The sequence below is a fragment of the Eutrema salsugineum genome, unplaced genomic scaffold (genome assembly GCF_000478725.1).
Source record: "Eutrema salsugineum unplaced genomic scaffold, Eutsalg1_0 scaffold_12, whole genome shotgun sequence".
Lineage (NCBI taxonomy): Eukaryota > Viridiplantae > Streptophyta > Magnoliopsida > Brassicales > Brassicaceae > Eutrema > Eutrema salsugineum.
Genome location: NW_006256895.1, coordinates 4744828 through 4762191, shown reverse-complemented (window position 1 = coordinate 4762191; position 17364 = coordinate 4744828). Strand labels below are relative to the sequence as shown.

The window sequence follows — 17364 nt, the reverse complement described above, 5'->3', positions numbered from 1 at the left end:
CAGCTGTTCGAGACATTCTTGTAGGTGCGCGACGTGGTCTTCCTCCTCAAGTTACTTGACTAACATATCGTCGATGTATACCTCCATAGTTTTTCCGAGCTGAGCCGCAAACATTTTGTTGACGAGCCGTTGATATGTTGCTCCTGCGTTTTTGAGTCCGAATGGCATGACCTTGTAGCAAGATATCCCGCGATCAGTTATGAATGCTGTTTTTTCCCGGCCGTCAGGGTGCATCAGAATCTGGTTGTAGCCGGAGAATGCATCCATAAATGTTAACAGTTTATTTCCTGCAGTGGCTTCGACGAGCCGATCGATCTGTGGCAAGGGAAAGCTGTCTTTTGGGCACACCTTGTTGAGATCGGTGAAATCCACACTGACCCGCCACTTGCCATTCTTCTTCTTTACAACCACCGGATTCGCGAGCCAGTCCGGATATTTGGCCTCGGCGATTGATCCTACATTGAGTAATCTCTCGACTTCGTCGTTGACTGCTTTAGCTCGTTCTGGACCAAGCTTTCTTCTTTTCTGCTTGACTGGTTTAAAGGTCGGATCTACATTCAGCTCGTGACAGGTTACATCGATGCTGATGCCTGGCATATCTTCCGCCGTCCAGGCAAAGGTATCGATGTTTTCCTTGAGGAGGGAAAGGAGCTTGCTTCTCAGGGGCTCTCCTAGCTGTGTTCCAATTTCGACGCACCGTTCCGGATGCGCCTCGTCTATGCACACCGAGTCCAATGCGTCACATATCGGCTCGGTGCGTGTTTCGCGGCTCTCCGCGATCTGTAATTGCTATAAGAGTTTGGAGAGCTCGTTCGCGGGCTCTCTGTCTGTCTTCATCTTTTTGCGGTCTATGTCAGCTCGTGCGTCGGTGACGGGGTTCCTCAGTTTGTGCTCGGCTAGGCAGCACATTCGTGATTCCTTCTGATTCCCCCAGATCGTTTTGACGCCCGATGGAGTTGGGAATTTGAGGTAGAGATGGTAAGTGGAGGGTACTGCCCGCATCCCGTTGATCCAGGGAGTTCCCATGATCACATTGTAGATTGCTGGGTGGTCCGTGACGCAGAATTCGACGATCTTAGTGACTCCGCCAACTACCACGGGAAGTCTGAGCGTTCCCATAGTCATCGTCGTCTCCTGAAAATCCGGTTAGAGGTTTGGGTATTGCTTCCACCTCGGAGAGGTCGATTCCCATTCTTCTGAGTGTTTCCCTGAAGATGACATTCACCGAGCTTCCAGTATCGATGAGCACCCTTGCTACATCATGATCCCTGATCGTTAGCTCAATCACCAACGGATCGTTGTGAGGTCGATCGATTCCTGCCATTTCCTCCTCGGCGAAAGAGATCACTGTGTTTGGGATGTCGGTTGGCTCTGTCCAATTCTCCTTTGCTTCGGCTCGACGCTGATAGGCTTTGATGGAGGACACGGTATCTTGGTAGTATTGAGATCCACCCATGATCATATTGATCCTTTGCCTCGGCTCAGGTCGCTCTTCAGGTTCGCCTCTCCTGTCGCGCTTGGGATTATCGCCTCGTCGGGGAGGATTCGCTGGTTCCGCCGCGCCGCTCGGCTCGGCTTTTTCTTGTTGTTCGTTAGGGACGAGGTCTTTGAGGCTGACCGCGTTTTGGAGCTCTCCTGCTGCAATTTTTGCTGCGAGCTTTGCTCCTAGAGTTCGGCATTGAGCCGTTGAGTGTCCATAGGTCTGGTGATACTCGCAGAAAGCCTTCTCGTCGTAGTTGGCGGACTTTCTCACCCAAGTGTTGTTGCGCGGCTCTCCTCTTCCGCGTCCGGAGCTGACCTGGTAGTTATGGGCACCTCCGCTCCTAGGTTCATCCAAACTCTGCGTTGTTGCATTGCTCGAAGGATTGCCCTTCTTCGCGGGGCGCGGCAAAATTGAGCTTTGGATCGCTGCTTTCGTGGCTTCGTACTGCTCGTCCAAGTTTTTCATTTCCTCCTCGTTTACGACGAAGTCTGATGATCGGTGCAACGCGTCTTGAATTGTTTGCGGCGTATTGAGAGCCATCTCCCAGCGGAACTCGGATTTGTACCACAAAGATCGTTTCAGAGCCTCGAGCGCAGATTTGTCGCTTATCCCTTCTATTTTAGATACGACTGCCTTGAATCGTTCCATATAATCCCGAAGCGGTTCATTCGGTCCTTGGGATAGTGTCCACAGGTCGGCATCAGATGTTCCTCTGTCCATAAACATCGAGTATTGTTTAAGGAACAAAGCGGAGAGCTGTTGAAAACTGCCGATAGAATTGCGTTCCTCCCTCGAAAACCATTCGAGCGCGGCTCCCTTGAGATGCTCCACGAAAAGCAGGCAGTATCCGGCATCTACTTCGCGTTCGGTGAGTTTAGCGGCATTCTTTGTGAAGGCTTGTCCCATCGCTATTCGAAAAGCGGTGATGTGTGCTTTCGGGTCGGTTGTTCCTTCGTAGAACAGGATTCTCACCTTCCCCGGCTCGGGAATCCTGGCCTCCGTGATTCTTGCAGTGAACGGGGTTCTTTGAGTTTCTTCAAGCATTCGGTCGATTTCGGGCGCGGCACTTGTCGCGTTGTGCACTTGAGATTTCATGGCGCGTATTTCAGCCACTGTCCGAGCCATAGAGGCTCGCAGCTCTTTGAGCTCGAGAGTTTGTGCGTGAGTCATTCCCTTTGATTGGGGGGTCGCTCCCGCTCCTCTCGCCTCGGCTCGTCTTCGCGTTCTGCCTGCTCGATCCATTGGAGATTTTCTTCCATCTCGGTTGGGTTATCGCCGCGGGTTGGATCGGAGACTTCGTTAGTCCGGATGCCGTTCAGTGCCGAGGCGAGTTCTTCCTGACTAATTCGGCGAGCCGAGCCAGTTTGTTGCGGATTCATGGTCTCGTCGTTCTGCTGGGCGTCTACGTCGATCGCATCGCCCCCTTCCTCACCGGCTCGTTGCTTGGAGTTCCGGCGTAGTGGAGGCGGCTCGGTCATGTTGATTCGGGTTGCTGCGGGAGTACGTTTGTCAAGGGGACGAAGAAACGAGGAATTTCTTGCGCCACTCCCCGAGGCTTCTGCGGGTGTCGAGAAATCGAAGCGTCTCCAAATTCCGTCCATCGGGTCGGGAATTCCGGCTTCTCCAAGTCGAGTGTTGTCGCTCAGCCGCCATCGCGTCGAGCCTCGCCGTAATCGCCTCGTTTCTTTTGTCTTGGTCATCAATTTTTTTCATCAACGCAGCTATCATGTATCGCATCTCCTCGTGGGTTTCGGTCGTCGCCGTCGTTGTGCCTGATGCTGGAGCTGTCCTTCTCCGCGCCGTTACCGGTGTTGTTATTGTTGTCGTCGGGGGTGTTGCTCACCATGTTCTTCGGATCTTAAAGTCTCGTCGATTTAGAGTAAGAAAGTTTCGATTCCCCACAGACAGCGCCAAATTGTGTGAGCCAAAACTCGCACAACCAAGAATTTGTGAAGAGAAACTAAGGGATCTGAAACTTCTAGGATAATCGAAAGAACAGTAAGATCAAAAGAGGATTTTATTGCTGTAAGTGTTTAGTCTTTGTTGCTTAGGGTTGCCAGAGTTGGCGGAATGAATTACATACATCATATATTTATACTAACTTTCTAAACCGCCTAGCCGAAAATCTCGGGCGAGATTTTCGGAATATTTCCTTATCGCCTCGTGCGGCTGACCGCCTTTGCATCTCGCCTAGGGTTTTCCATGGGCTTCACCTCTCAAGGCTTCGCTTCGGCCCATCCATGCTTCTTTACGGCTCGGCCCATCTAGCCTCCTTCACGGCTCGGCCCACTGGCCATGGAGACATGATCTAGCCCACCGCACCGATACACGGCTCGGCCCAAACATGTTGAAGTGGGGCTCGGCCCATTTCTTTCGATGCGGCTCGGTTCACCTGTCTTCTTTCACGGCTCTCCCCACTGGCCTATCTGCACGGCTCTCCCATTCGTCTTGGCGAGAATGGCTCTCCACTTGCATGGTGAGAACGGCTCTCGACTTGTCATGGTGAGAACGGCTCTCCACTTGTCATGGTGAGAACGGCTCTCCACTTGTCAAGGTGAGAACGGCTCTCCCACTTGGCCAGCACGGCTCTCCCACTTGGCGACCACGGCTCTCCCACTTATCTTTCTTCCATACTTAGCCATTCTAAGGTGGTTTATCTACTTGGGGTGAAAACCGACCCCAACAGCATAAAGCCCAGACATTTAAATCAGAAGAACTCTCGAGTGATGAAGAACCTGAAAGACAAAACAGGAGGATTTTGAAAACGACTTGTCTTAAAACAAGATCCAATTTGAAATAAATCTTTTTCTTTGTAAAGTCTAGCTAAGGACTATAAACCAAAGCACTTAATGGGAGGCAACCCATTTAGGTAGTTATTTGATTTTGTTTAGCTTTCTTTTTCTATTAAAGTTTTGTTTCTTTTATTTTAGACAGGCCTTATTATGCCACACACCAAAAAAAAAGAAAAAGAAGAAAAGGAGCTGACACGGCCAAAGGAGGTTCAGCCGCGGCCAGTAAGCATTTTGCTGCGGTAACGAGGCCTTCAACCGCGGCCAGCACGCGTCCTACCGCGGCCGGGATGTCTTCATCCGCGGCCAGCACACCAGCCAGCCACCCTTGGCCACTTCCACCACCATCTTGATCAAATCAGTTTTGGATCCCTAGCATCCAAGTTTGATCAAGGATAACAACCACAACCACCTCACAATCCATCACAAACACCAGGTAAGTTCTCTCTTCCTTAATCTTTTTAAATTCTTACATACTCTATTTCTCATCCTTGCCTGATTTATTTCACACTGGGGACAGTGTGATTAGAGTATGGGGGGAGGATTTCATCCCTTACTAACCACTTTTTCTTGCATGAGCCCTTGCATTCTGCAATTTTTTTAATTTTTTTTATTTTTCTTAAAACTTTTCAAAAGTCGTTTGAGTTTCAAAAAAGTGTTTTCAAGGGTGAATTACATTTGAGGGAATAATCACAAAATCAATGATGATAACCAACCTGTTTGCTTCTACACCAATCACTCATGAAAGCTCTTTCAAGGTTTAGTACTAGACTAGGCGGTAGCTAGAGTACTTACACTACAAAATCCCACCAGAGAACTTCTATTCATGAAGATCTTTTCTGACAGGATATACTAGCTCATTCCACTTGGACTTAATCTTGACATCTAATTTTCTCATCAAAGGTTTTAAAAAGGCATCATGATATACATCTAGGACATCTTTACCTTATTGTTACCACTCTTTGTTGTCCTAGATGGCTAGTTCACCTTTAGCTGGTACCACACCCTTAACCCAAACCTTTATATTCTAACCTCCTGCATTCTTTTAAGTCTAATTTGACAGATATGTGCAAAAACGCCAGAGCGGGAGGAACAACATAGTTTTCAGTCACTCAAGAGAAAGACTGAAAGAGATCAGAAGGGAGTGTGCCAGAAATCGTATGATACCTCAGAAAAACTCATTCTTAAAGGTAAATTTCGTGCTCCCTAAGACTCTAAGTCAAAAGGAAGTTTCCCCATTCTAAAAAAAAAAAGAAAAAAAAGAGAGAGAAAAATAAAGAAAGGAAAGGAAACCAAAAGCCTAAAAGAGTCTTAGAAGCCGAAATCACTTGAGCCAATGCAATAGGTATTCACTTAAGGAGTTATGGATTCACAACCTGGTCAAAAATCCAAGTCTGGGGAATTATAAGTAGAACCTGAAGAAAGGACATCAGAAATCTTTAAGCAAGGAGAATGTGACTGAAACTATGGGAACATTTACAGTTCCATCCTCTCTTGCTGTTTTGCATAATGTCCTGCCCCTCCAGAAAAAGGTAACCCTAAACACATCAAGCATTACCATTAAAAAGCCTTTTAATACCTAACCTTGAATGCCTTGTTTAGTATCCTTTTGATGAGAACCATTGAAACCTTTAATGAATGTTAAGAGCTAGTTGACTGGAAGTTAGTTCTAAGTGTGTGGATTTTCGCATGACGGATTAACAGACTAGTTATGTTTGTATTTTGGTGAGAATTTTCTAGACTTGACCTGATTGATGCATTGTCCATATTTAAGGTCTAGAAGTATGGTTGCTGATATTTTTTAGTTCCCTCTCATTTTTGTTGAATGATATTTTTCCAGATTTGGTCTTGTTTTGTTTGAAGACAAACAAAGTCTTAAGTCTGGGGAGTTGATAACACCTGATTTTGACCACTTTTCACCATTGATTTCAAATGCTTTTTCAAAAGTTTTAATCAGTTTTAGGAACTTTTATTATTATTTTCATGTATTTGTAGTTTCAAGGCTCTTTTCAGGAAACTTAGGGAATATTATGGCAAAATGGAAGAAATCCTCTTTTTCAGCTCAGAGTCAGACCGTCGGAAGTTTGGTAACAAATGGAGGCCTTCCCAACGTCTGATCCATCTTAAATTTAGAGACAATCAAGAGGAGACAACCAGATTTCCATAGCACTTTACATCACAAAGATCCGATGGTGCAATCAAAAGATACATGGAGAACAAGTTAAACCAGTTCACCAGTCCCGGAAGACTCTAACCTGCGGGAATCACATGTTTTACCTAGCCTGGAAGACTCTCACCCCCGGTGGACCTTAGGACGAGCCAAAAGGCCCAACATCAAAGCCCACTTCGCCATTTCTCTTCAGAGAAGCCCTATATGAGACATGGAAGACCTTAGGACCTATAAATACATTGTTTAGCAGTCCTAAACAGGTGTGTGCTCCTGTAATGAGATTTTGAGTCACCAAACTCTGTTTTTCTATGGTTAGGCGATGGAGATGGGGATTCTTCCCCAGATCCATTGTTCTTTCTCCTTTTTATCTTATTAACTTTTCTGTTTCCTTTTGCATTCTTCTATGTTTTTCATCATTCATTGCATCATGTAGATTAGTCCCAGAGAGTCAAGTTGTTTGAAGATATCGACAAGCATATATATCGATTAGGATTTCTGTTGTTCTAGACCATATTTTGGATCTCATCTCTTCTTAGTTGTTTATAAAGCATGAGGGTAGATTCATGACCTATTCTCTGTGCCTAGGATCGATCAGAGCCACGAGATTGCTTTTTCAGATCATCCGTACCTAGCTTCAGAAGAACATAGTCGCTATAGGAGTCGAAAGCTACCTATAGAGAAGATGTGAGCAGACGAATTCAATGTCTAATGCATGATCTTAAGTTTAGCATGAGAGCGAGAGTTAATTGCTAGATCTAAGAGATTAGTTGATTAAGGTGACGAGAGTTGGTTAATCATACATATGTCTATTCTAGTTATATGGAGATTCTCAGAAACAGATGAAGATAAATAGCCCGGAAGCTAATTGGAAATGCCATCATACATTGATTGGAGTAAACCGGAGAAGTCTAAGTCGCCACGTTTTATTGTTTATGACTTTGCTTACTTCCCAGTTTGTTGTTTCTCGCAGATTAGACATCCTCCCTGTGGATTGATGATAACTGAGGTTTTCAAGGCCTTAATAAGGGTTATCAATCCCTTATGTCACTTGTAGTACAAAGGGTATCAATCCAAATGTGTGTTTGCTAGACACTAGTTTATGTGACAAGTTCTTAAGTCAAGCTGAAGAAAAGATGAGTTTGGTGAAACCAGCAACAAGAAATCATAAACAAGAAACAAACAAGAAATGATTAATGAACTACTAAACAAGCAAGTAAACAAAATGATGAAAGATAAACCTCTAGATGTGATCATTGATTAGGGTGCTTTAGATATTGATTCATGATGCTAAGAACATAATGCAACACTTGCTACTATTTAATCTAGGCTTCTTAATCAGATTAATTCATTCCCATGACAATAATCCCTTTGCTAATCACTTAATCAAGTCTAACAACCATTAGATATAATCAAGCAATCAACAAGCATAATGCATCAAGCCTAATAAGTGACCAAACAATCTCTCAACCAAGAAGACTGAATCTTATACAGAAAGACATAACAAGCAATCACATGATCTCAAACATTTCAACTTAGAACTCTAATATTGACTAATCCTCTCATGAAGGCATTAATCTCTACACTGATCCACTTTCAAACCAAATTCTCATTTTGTGAAATATAAACTAATGAGCATTAAGAAACAGTTCTAATATGTCATTTATGCTTCAAACAAACATTCTCATGGCATTTAAAACATAAACCCCTAAGTTAGCTCTTTCAGGCATTTCATCAAACACTTTTGGTGCATGAAATGCCTATGAACCCAGATTTCACTTTCCCAAGGAAATCTGGCATTAGGAGCAGCTAACTAAGGAAATGAAATGAGAATCTAAACCCTAAACATCACAAATCAAACATCTAAGCACCTTAATCTACACACCTAAAAGTTTTAAAAGAAGACTACTCAATAATCATGATGAACACACCATTTCCTTTGCAAGAAGTGATGTTAATCATGATTAGAAGCAAAGATAAGAAGATGATGAGATGATAAGAAACAGCTTTGGAATAATCAAATCCCTTAGATATCTCTTAACAAACTCGTTTTAAACAAAAGGGGAAAAAAAAACTAGAGAGGAAGCTAAGTAGAAGATAAGATGTCTAGGGTTTTTCTCCAAAAAGCTATATATACTAAGTGCTAATGAACCAGGTCAGCCCGGAACAAACCGGATCCTGACCCGGCTTTAGTGGGTAAAGTGGGGAATGTGCAGGTTGGTCCAGTGTCTCCCAGGTCGCATGCCCAAGTCGCACAGGTGAAGAACTTGTCTTGTGAGACTTAAATTGCTTGGTTTTAGTCGCACGCCCAAGTAGGTGTGTTTTGCGAGTCTTTGTGCGGCTTAATCTTCTTCTTCTTCAACTCGCAGGACCAAGGCGGTTTCTGGGGAATGTACATGTACGACTTGGTCATCCCTTAGTCCCAAGCTGCATGCCCAAGTCAGAGTAGATTGCGAGTGATCGTGCGGCTTAGTATCAAGCGCGGCCAACTCGCATGCCTAAGTCGCATGATTGTGGACTTAGCATTTTTCTTGCTCGGGAGCCTCAGACCTTATCCAGTGGTAGCTTACCCTCACTTCTCAACTCGCAGCATCAATTTCCAGGCATTCATCTTCAGGCCTGCGAGTTAACCAAGTCGCAAGACTATCTCACAGCATTCAGAGCAGCTTGGACCACTTCGCATTCCGGGAGGCGTAACTTCCAGGATACTGGTCCGAATTGTGTGATTCCGGTTTCAGAGGACAGAAGACTCGTATATCTCCAACTGTGGTGACGAAAGCTTTGGCGGTTGGGAGGTGGAAGGCTTCATGGAGGGCTCAGCTTCGCAGTGCATTTACACGATCAGAGATAGGCGTCTAGACATGTATCCATTCCGGAAACGTTAACTTCATGCTCATAGATCCGAATTGAATGATCTAGGACGTTCTGGAAAGAAGACTTAAATATCTCTGATTCTCATAAAGTTCTAGTAAACCGAATCGGCCTGAAAGTTCGCCGTACTTCGCATTCTTCGGAGCTCATCGGGTCGGTCCAAGACGGCAGCGAGACAGGAGTTTCTTCCGACGAGCTTAACTTTCTGCTCACGAGTCCGAATTCCATGATTACACTTGCTCTGGAACCATGATCTAATCTTCTCCAACTTTTATGAAGCCCCCAACAACTGAATCGGACTGGAAGGTTCCCCGGACAGGCGACTATTCAGGAGTATCGGATTGCTCCGGAATGGATGCGAGAGAGGTCTGTCTTCCGGTGGCCGTATCGTTCAGCTCAGTGCTCCAAATGCCTTTATTCAATCTGTCCTGGGTTCTTGACGCAATTATCTCCAACTTTTCTGAAGACCCTGTAAGCTAAATCGGCCGGCAAGAGCTTCCGGTGACGTGATTTCGGAAATGTATCTGCACCGGGATTTTTGGTCGAGAAAGCTACCCGCGGGAGGGATTTTGGCCGAGAATCTTCGGCCATCAGTACAGCATTTTGCCGAGAAACCCAAAATTGCTCCTTTTCCCCATTTTTGATCATTTCAACTCCATTTCTTCATCTGAATCACATCCTCCACTCCAAATAGGCTCTAAAAGCACCTGTTTAACACTCCAAACCATGCAAAACTCTCTTGGACCTAATGCAATCTCCTAAGTCCTAAAACAATGCCTAAAGACCTAAAATGCATGACATAAGACATGATTTGGACTAAAATATGTACATTAAATGATGCAATTTATGAATATATCAACTCCCCCCACACTTATCCTTTGCTTGTCCTCAAGCAAAAAAGGAACAAATGAGAGGAAAAGGTTGAATGCATTGGGAGCTCATTTTTCCTTTGAAAGAGAGAAGTGACCACTAAGAGAATTCAAGTTCGTGCTCAATATGCAATGCAAGACCATACTCTGATGTATCAACTCAACAGTAATCTCAACAAGTTCTCTTATTCCTCAACTATTTGACATTCATTCAGCTCTTTACCAAGTGGATCAAATGATGCAATGTTCAAACAAGCAAAGTTTAGCTAGGGTGAGGTAATGAGACTAAACTGACCTCATCAGCGCCTGAGTGGGTCCAATGCAGCAAGGGGATCTCTCTATGAATGATCAAACTTTGGCAGAATGCTAAAGGTAAAAAGCAACCTATGCATACAAGGGCAAGGACTCATCCCACCCCACACTCTACTCAAAGCTTTCTCACTTGCTCAACCTCTCAAGAACCTCACTTTCCACACTCATTTTCCTCTCACTAGGGGACTCACTTTTCATTTTCACACTCAAGTCTTGGAGTTCAAACTTCAGCTCTTTTTCACTTTCTTTTGTAACCTCTAGCCTCTTTTTCTTTCTTTTTAAAACAATTGAGCTCTTGGGCTTCTTTTCTTTTCTTTTCACTTAGAGGCTAGACTTTTTCTTTTCAAAACACTAGAGCTCACTTTCTTTGACTCAAAACTCCAAGACTGATTTCTTTTCTTTTTCTATCCCCTAGTTCTCACCATTGTCCTTTTATTTCCACTCATCTCTCCTTTTTCCACTCACCAACAAGTATTCCCCACACTTGTTCTCACCAAATCTCTCAGCTCCTTGATGATGGAACTTAACACTCAATGAGACTTGCCCTTGTCGCTCTAAACCTAACACTTTCTGCTAAGTTTGATCCAAGGTGGCCTTTCAATCACACACAATCATTTGGCTTGAAAGAAGGATGGGTTCAGGGTGAGGAAAACTGATCCAAATGTGGACTCAGCTATTTGAGCTAAGGAAAAGGATAGTAAAAACAGGATTCTAGCTCAAATATGTATATAGGTATCCACAAGCTTATTCAAACAATGCATCACAAGATAATTTCAAGTCAAGTTCAAGGTTTTCACTTATTAGAGTTGAGTTCAATTCAAACTTGCTTCTCAGATTCAAATCATTTCAAGCCTTGCAAGCACAGAAGTCATTTCACAAGCATATTTAATCCAAATTCTCAAAGTGATGTACTCTCAAGGAAAGAACATATCATTACTCCCATGCACAATGAAACCTATATGATACAACTAGACTCAATCTTAAAAATGTGAAATGCAACTAGAATGAACATTTTTTTGTGAATTTTTTTTTCAGATTTTTCCTTTTTTTTTGGTTTTTTATATGCACTTATATGAATGCAAAATGAGACTTAAAGTGAAAAGGAAAATAAGAGCAGAATAAACATGATTAGTAAACACAAAACCCCTCCCCCACACTTAGATAACACAGTCCCTTGTGTTATAAAAGCATGAGAAAGAGGAAAAATCAAACATGAAATGCAAAAGATAAAGAAAAATGCTAAATGCTCATTTACAAGTGTTTGGAGTGATACCTGGTATGGTTCTTATGCCAAAGGGGAGTGAGTATCTGCACCAGATGAGGCCAGACATCACTGGAGATGGGTTTGGTTTGGCCTGAACTCCCTTGTGCGGCATGGACTTGTCTTGGACCAACTCGCACACCCAAGTAGGTGTGAATTGCGAGCACGTGTGCTACTTGGATCAGGGGAGAACTGACTAGCACACCCAAGTAGATGTGATTTGCGAACAGGTGTGCTAGATGGGACCTGACCTTGTCCAACTTGCACACCCAAGTAGGTGTGAATTGCGAGCATATGTGCTACTTGGATCAGGGGAGAACTGACTAGCACACCCAAGTAGGTGTGATTTGCGAACAAGTGTGCTAGATGGGACCTGACCTTGTCCAACTCGCACACCCAAGTAGCACACCAGGCGGCTCACCAGTTTTCATTCCTTAAGTCCTTCCTCAGCTTGTTCACAGACTCCTTTTCAATTTGTCCTTGGACCACGGCATTCCTTAGTCACCTTAGACCTGAAAACACTTCACAAAACCCATCAAAATATCCTAAAACACGAAAAAGAAGAGAAAAGATTAAGAAGATTATATACAACGATAAGCTTGGGGTGTCTCCCAAGAGCACTTTGTTTAAAGTCACTAAGTTTGACTTTGAAAAACCTGTTTTTAGTGGGGGTGAGGTTGAGCACTGATGCTTTTCAGCACTTCAATGGTCCTGAGCAAGAAAGCTGAGTTGGTTTGCTGCCTTTGGGAACCATTAGACCCTTGTCCTTGAGATCCCATCTTGAGACCTTTGTCCACCAGCTCTTGAATACCATCTGGGTCTTTATCAAAGATGGCCTTTGTGATACATGCCCTCACTTCAGCAAACAGACCTGGTTTCCCATTGCAATCCAGCTTATACTTCAGAGAACCATCATCATCAACCCAAGGAGTGAGATCAAAGTCTTGGGAAGAAAGAGCAGGTTCAATACTCTTGTCTTCTGATGCTGAGCCATCACTTTTGGTGTTAATCATCCTTAGATCATTAAGTGTAGGAGACCAAGAGAGCAAGATATCTTTTTCTCTGATCAATGGCCCTCCATTCTCATACTTGTAACCAGAGTTGATGTGGGGTTCTTTCTCATTTTCCACAGCTGAAAGAGATTGGGATCCACCTAAAATCCCAGCACTTCCCACATACTTCATCTCAAGTACCTTAGGCGGTTCTATCTCTTGGACAAATGATCCACAAAATTCAGCTAAAGGTGGTTGAACAGGGAAAAAAGGCATCCTTATCATCCTTTGTAAGCACCACTCTTTGAGTATCAAAGTCAATCATTGCACCAGTGGTGTTGAGAAATGCAGTTCCAAGCAATAGGGGGAGCTCTTTGGTCTTCTTCATCTTCATGATGACAAAATCAGTGGGGATTACACATTCACCAACTTGAAAGTGGATAGTCTTCTAAAAATCCATATGGTTTCTTGGAGTAGGAATCACCAAAGGTGATAGAAGAAGGGTAGGACGTTATAGACTTGACCTTTAGCTTCTCGATCATGTCCTTAGACATTATGCTAACACTTGACCCTGAGTCACACAAAGCATTCTCAACCCTAAAGTTTCCAAGAGTGCAAGAGATAGTGAATTTCCCTGGATTGCCTAGCTTTGGGAGGGAGGTGGGCTTCATCTGAGTTGATTCAGAGGTGGAGGCACTATCTGTTGGCATTGCTTGATCAGTTGGCAGCTCCTTTGTTTCAAGAGACTCTGAATCATTCCCTTTCTGAACAGAAAATACTGAACCGGCTGCCCCCACACTTTCTTCCTCAATGTCCTCATTGAGTTCATGTAGGAATCCCATGAAGTCATCTATAATGGCGTCCTCATCCACATGGGTGTGTGCATTCTCATTACAACTTGACCATAAAGGAGGTCTTCAATCTCTTGCACAGCAGCTGAATGGTCATCATTGGAGTAGATTGCATTGCAATAATCTTTTGAGTTTTGAAGAGCTTTACCAGGAAGAGAGACTTGTGGTTCAGAAGTGCAGATGCCCTTGTTCTTTTTAATAGCCATTATTTCAGCTCCTAGTGTCTCCAGGTCGGATACCATCTTTTGTTGTCCTATTAAGAGTTGTTGGAGAACAACATTGAAATCAGGACTTTGTTGAACAGGTGGTGGGGCAAAACCAGGAGGTGGTGGCCTTTGTTGTAGGCTGACTTGATTTGTGAAGCTATTCCCTTGATTCTGAACCGCTAGTTGCTGAAAACCATGTTGACCTTGGGAGTTACCTTGGTATTGATTCTGTTGAACAAAGCTTTGAGGAGGGTATATTTGGTCTTGGGGGTTGGCCACATTGTTGCTCCTATAGGACAAGTTCTGGTGTTTATTGAAGTTGTTGTAACCATTGAACTTGTTTTGATTCCCAATGAAGTGCAACTCCTCTTGAGTGAGACTCTCTTCATTTGTATTTGTGAAGCATCTCTTTTCCTCACTCACATAGTTTATAGGCTTTTGAGTGGCAGCTAGGGCTTTATCAAGCTTGATATTCAGCACTTTGATCTTCTCTTCCAGCTCTTGGTGTCTACCAGAATCTTCTCCTCTATAGCTTCTATCATAATCTTCCCCATAAGTGTCTTGGCTCATGGCTAAGTTCTCAACAAGTTCCATAGCTGCATTGATTTCTTTGGCCAAGAAATTTCCATTTGATGCTGTGTCCAACTGAATCCTGATCTTAGGACCAGCTCCTCTATACAAAGTGCTAAGGAGAGAGGCTTCTGAAAACCATGATGTGGACACTTATTTGTGTAGCTTCTAAACCTATCCAAAGCTTCTCCAAAGGTCTCATTAGAATGTTGAGTGAAGCTGGAAATCTGGTTCCTTAGCTTTGCAGTCCTTGAGCTTGAGAAGAACTTGGATAGAAAGGCAATCTTGCATTGCTCCCATGTGTGGATGGATCCTCTTGGGAGGTTCTTTTCCCACTGATGTGCCTTATCTCCAAGGCTGAATGGGAACAATCTCAGTTTGAAGGTGTATTCAGATACCCCATTGATCTTAGTGAGATCACAAACTCTGTCAAACTGATCTAGATGCTCCAAGGGATCCTACATAGGTAAGCCATGGAACTTCTGATTCTGAACCATATTGATCAAAGAGGCCTTCACCTCAAAGTTGTTGTTTTGGACAGGAGGTGGCCTGATTCCTGCTCCATAATGGTGTGCATAAGCTCGGTCATTCTCACCAACAAAGACTGGTGGAGGCTGATGACGTATGGGTGGCTTTGGGTGGGGCTGTGGCTGGTTAACTTGAGGTAGGTCTTGGTTCTGGTTACCATGAGCGTGTCCCTGATGGACCTGAGCCTGTTGGGCCTGCATTCTAATCCTATTACCAGCTCTTTGACCGTGATCAGCTTCTTGAGCCTGATGCTCATTCCCAACTTGCTGATTCATTCCTAACCTCTCCAAGTGACAGCTCTTTCTCTTTGTCTTCTGGCCTGGCATCTTGTGATCATAAACCTGAAAACAAAGACAGAGCTTGAAAGGTGATCAGTAAAACAAAATAAACTTGATCTAAAAAACTATATCAGAAACTAATGCTAACAATCCCCACACAATATGGCAACGGCGCCAATTGATAACTAAGGTTTTCAAGGCCTTAATAAGGGTTATCAATCCCTTATGTCACTTGTAGTACAAAGGGTATCAATTCAAATGTGTGTTTGCTAGACACTAGTTTATGTGACAAGTTCTTAAGTCAAGCTGAATAAAGGATGAGTTTGGTGAAACCAGCAACAAGAAAGCATAAACAAGAAACAAACAAGAAATGATTATTCAACTACTAAACAAGCAAGCAAACAAAATGATGATAAAGAAAATGATGAAAGATAAACCTCTAGATGTGATCATTGATTAGGGTGCTTTAGATATTGATTCATGATGCTAAGAACACAATGCAACACTTGCTACACTTTAGTCTAGGCTTCTTAATCAGATTAATTCATTCCCATGACAATAATCCCTTTGCTAATCACTTAATCAAGTCTAACAACCATTAGATATAATCAAGCAATCAACAAGCATAACGCATCATGCCTAATAAGTGACCAAACAATCTCTCAACCAAGAATACTGAATCTTATACAGAAAGACATAACAAGCAATCACATGATCTCAAACATTTCAACTTAGAACTCTAATCTAGACTAATCCTCTCATGAAGGCATTAATCTCTACACTAATCCACTTTCAAACCAAATTCTCATTTGTGAAATATGAACTAATGAGCATTAAGAAACAGTTCTAATATGTTATTTATGCTTCAAACAAACATTCCCATGGCATTTAAAACATAAACCCTTAAGTTAGCACTTTCAGGCATTTCATCAAACACTTTTGGTGCATGAAATGCCTATGAACCCAAATTTCACTTTCCCAAGGAAATCTGGCATTAGGAGCAGCTAACTAAGGAAATGAAATGAGAATCTAAACCCTAAACATCACAAATCAAACATCTAAGCACCCTAATCTACACACCTAGAATTTTAAAAAGAAGACTACTCACTAATCATGATGAACACACCATTTCCTTTGCAAGAAGTGATGTTTATCATGATTAGAAGCAAAGATAAGAAGATGATGAGATGATAAGAAACAGCTTTGGAATGATCAAATCCCTTAGATATCTCTTAACAAACTCGTTTAAAACAAAAGGGGAAAAGAAAACTAGAGAGAAAACTAAGTAGAAGATAAGATGTCTAGGGTTTTTCTCCAAAAAGCTATATATACTAAGTGCTAATGAACCGGGTCAGCCCGGAACAAACCGGGTCCTGACCCGGCTTTAGTGGGTAAAGTGGGGAATGTGCGGGTTGGTCCAGTGTCTCCCAGGTCGCATGCCCAAGTCGAACAGGTGAAGAACTTGTCTTGTGAGACTTAAATCGCTTGGTTTTAGCCGCACACCCAAGTAGGTGTGTTTTGCGAGTCTTTGTGCGGCTTAATCTTCTTCTTCTTCAACTCGCAGGACCAAGGCGATTTCTGGGGAACGTACATGTACGACTTGGTCATCCCTTAGTCCCAAGCTGCATGCCCAAGTCGGAGTAGATTGCGAGTGATCGTGCGGCTTAGTTTCAAGCGCGGCCAACTCGCATGCCTAAGTCGCAGGATTGTGGACTTAGCATTTTTCTTGCTCGGGAGCCTCAGACCTTATCCAGTGATAGCTTACCCGCACTTCTCAACTCGCAGCATCAATTTCCAGGCATTCATCTTCAGGCCTGCGAGTTAACCAAGTCGCAAGACTATCTCGCAGCATTCAGAGCAGCTTGGACCACTTCGCATTCCGGGAGGCGTAACTTCCAAGATACTGGTCCGAATTGTGTGATTCCGGTTTCATAGGACAGAAGACTCGTTTATCTCCAACTTGGGTGAAGAAATCTTCGGCGCTTGGGAGGTGGAAGGCTTCCTGGAGGGCTCATCTTCGCAGTGCATTTACACGATCAAAGAGAGGCGTCTAGACATGTGTCCATTCCGAAAACGTTAACTTCTTGCTCATAGATCCGAATTGAATGATCTTGGACGTTCTAGAAAGAAGACTCATATATCTCTGATGCTCATGAAGGCCTCGTAAACCGAATCGGCCTGGAAGTG

At 43.5% G+C, this 17364-nt stretch overlaps 1 protein-coding gene and 1 non-coding gene across 2 annotated transcripts; one reads left to right on the top strand and one right to left on the bottom strand.

The window, feature by feature from the left end:
* Positions 1-1075: 1075 nt before the first annotated feature.
* Positions 1076-2653, bottom strand: LOC112089128. Its single transcript, XM_024160105.1, has 2 exons — positions 1504-2653; positions 1076-1410 (listed from the first exon to the last, which is right to left on the bottom strand). Exons 1-2 carry the CDS (start codon positions 2651-2653, stop codon positions 1076-1078), a joined length of 1485 nt encoding a protein of 494 aa, XP_024015873.1.
* An 11853-nt stretch (positions 2654-14506) lies between these two features.
* On the top strand, positions 14507-14613 carry LOC112089555. Its single transcript, XR_002901191.1, has one exon. It is a non-coding gene; the product is annotated as a small nucleolar RNA R71 (small nucleolar RNA).
* Positions 14614-17364: the final 2751 nt, after the last annotated feature.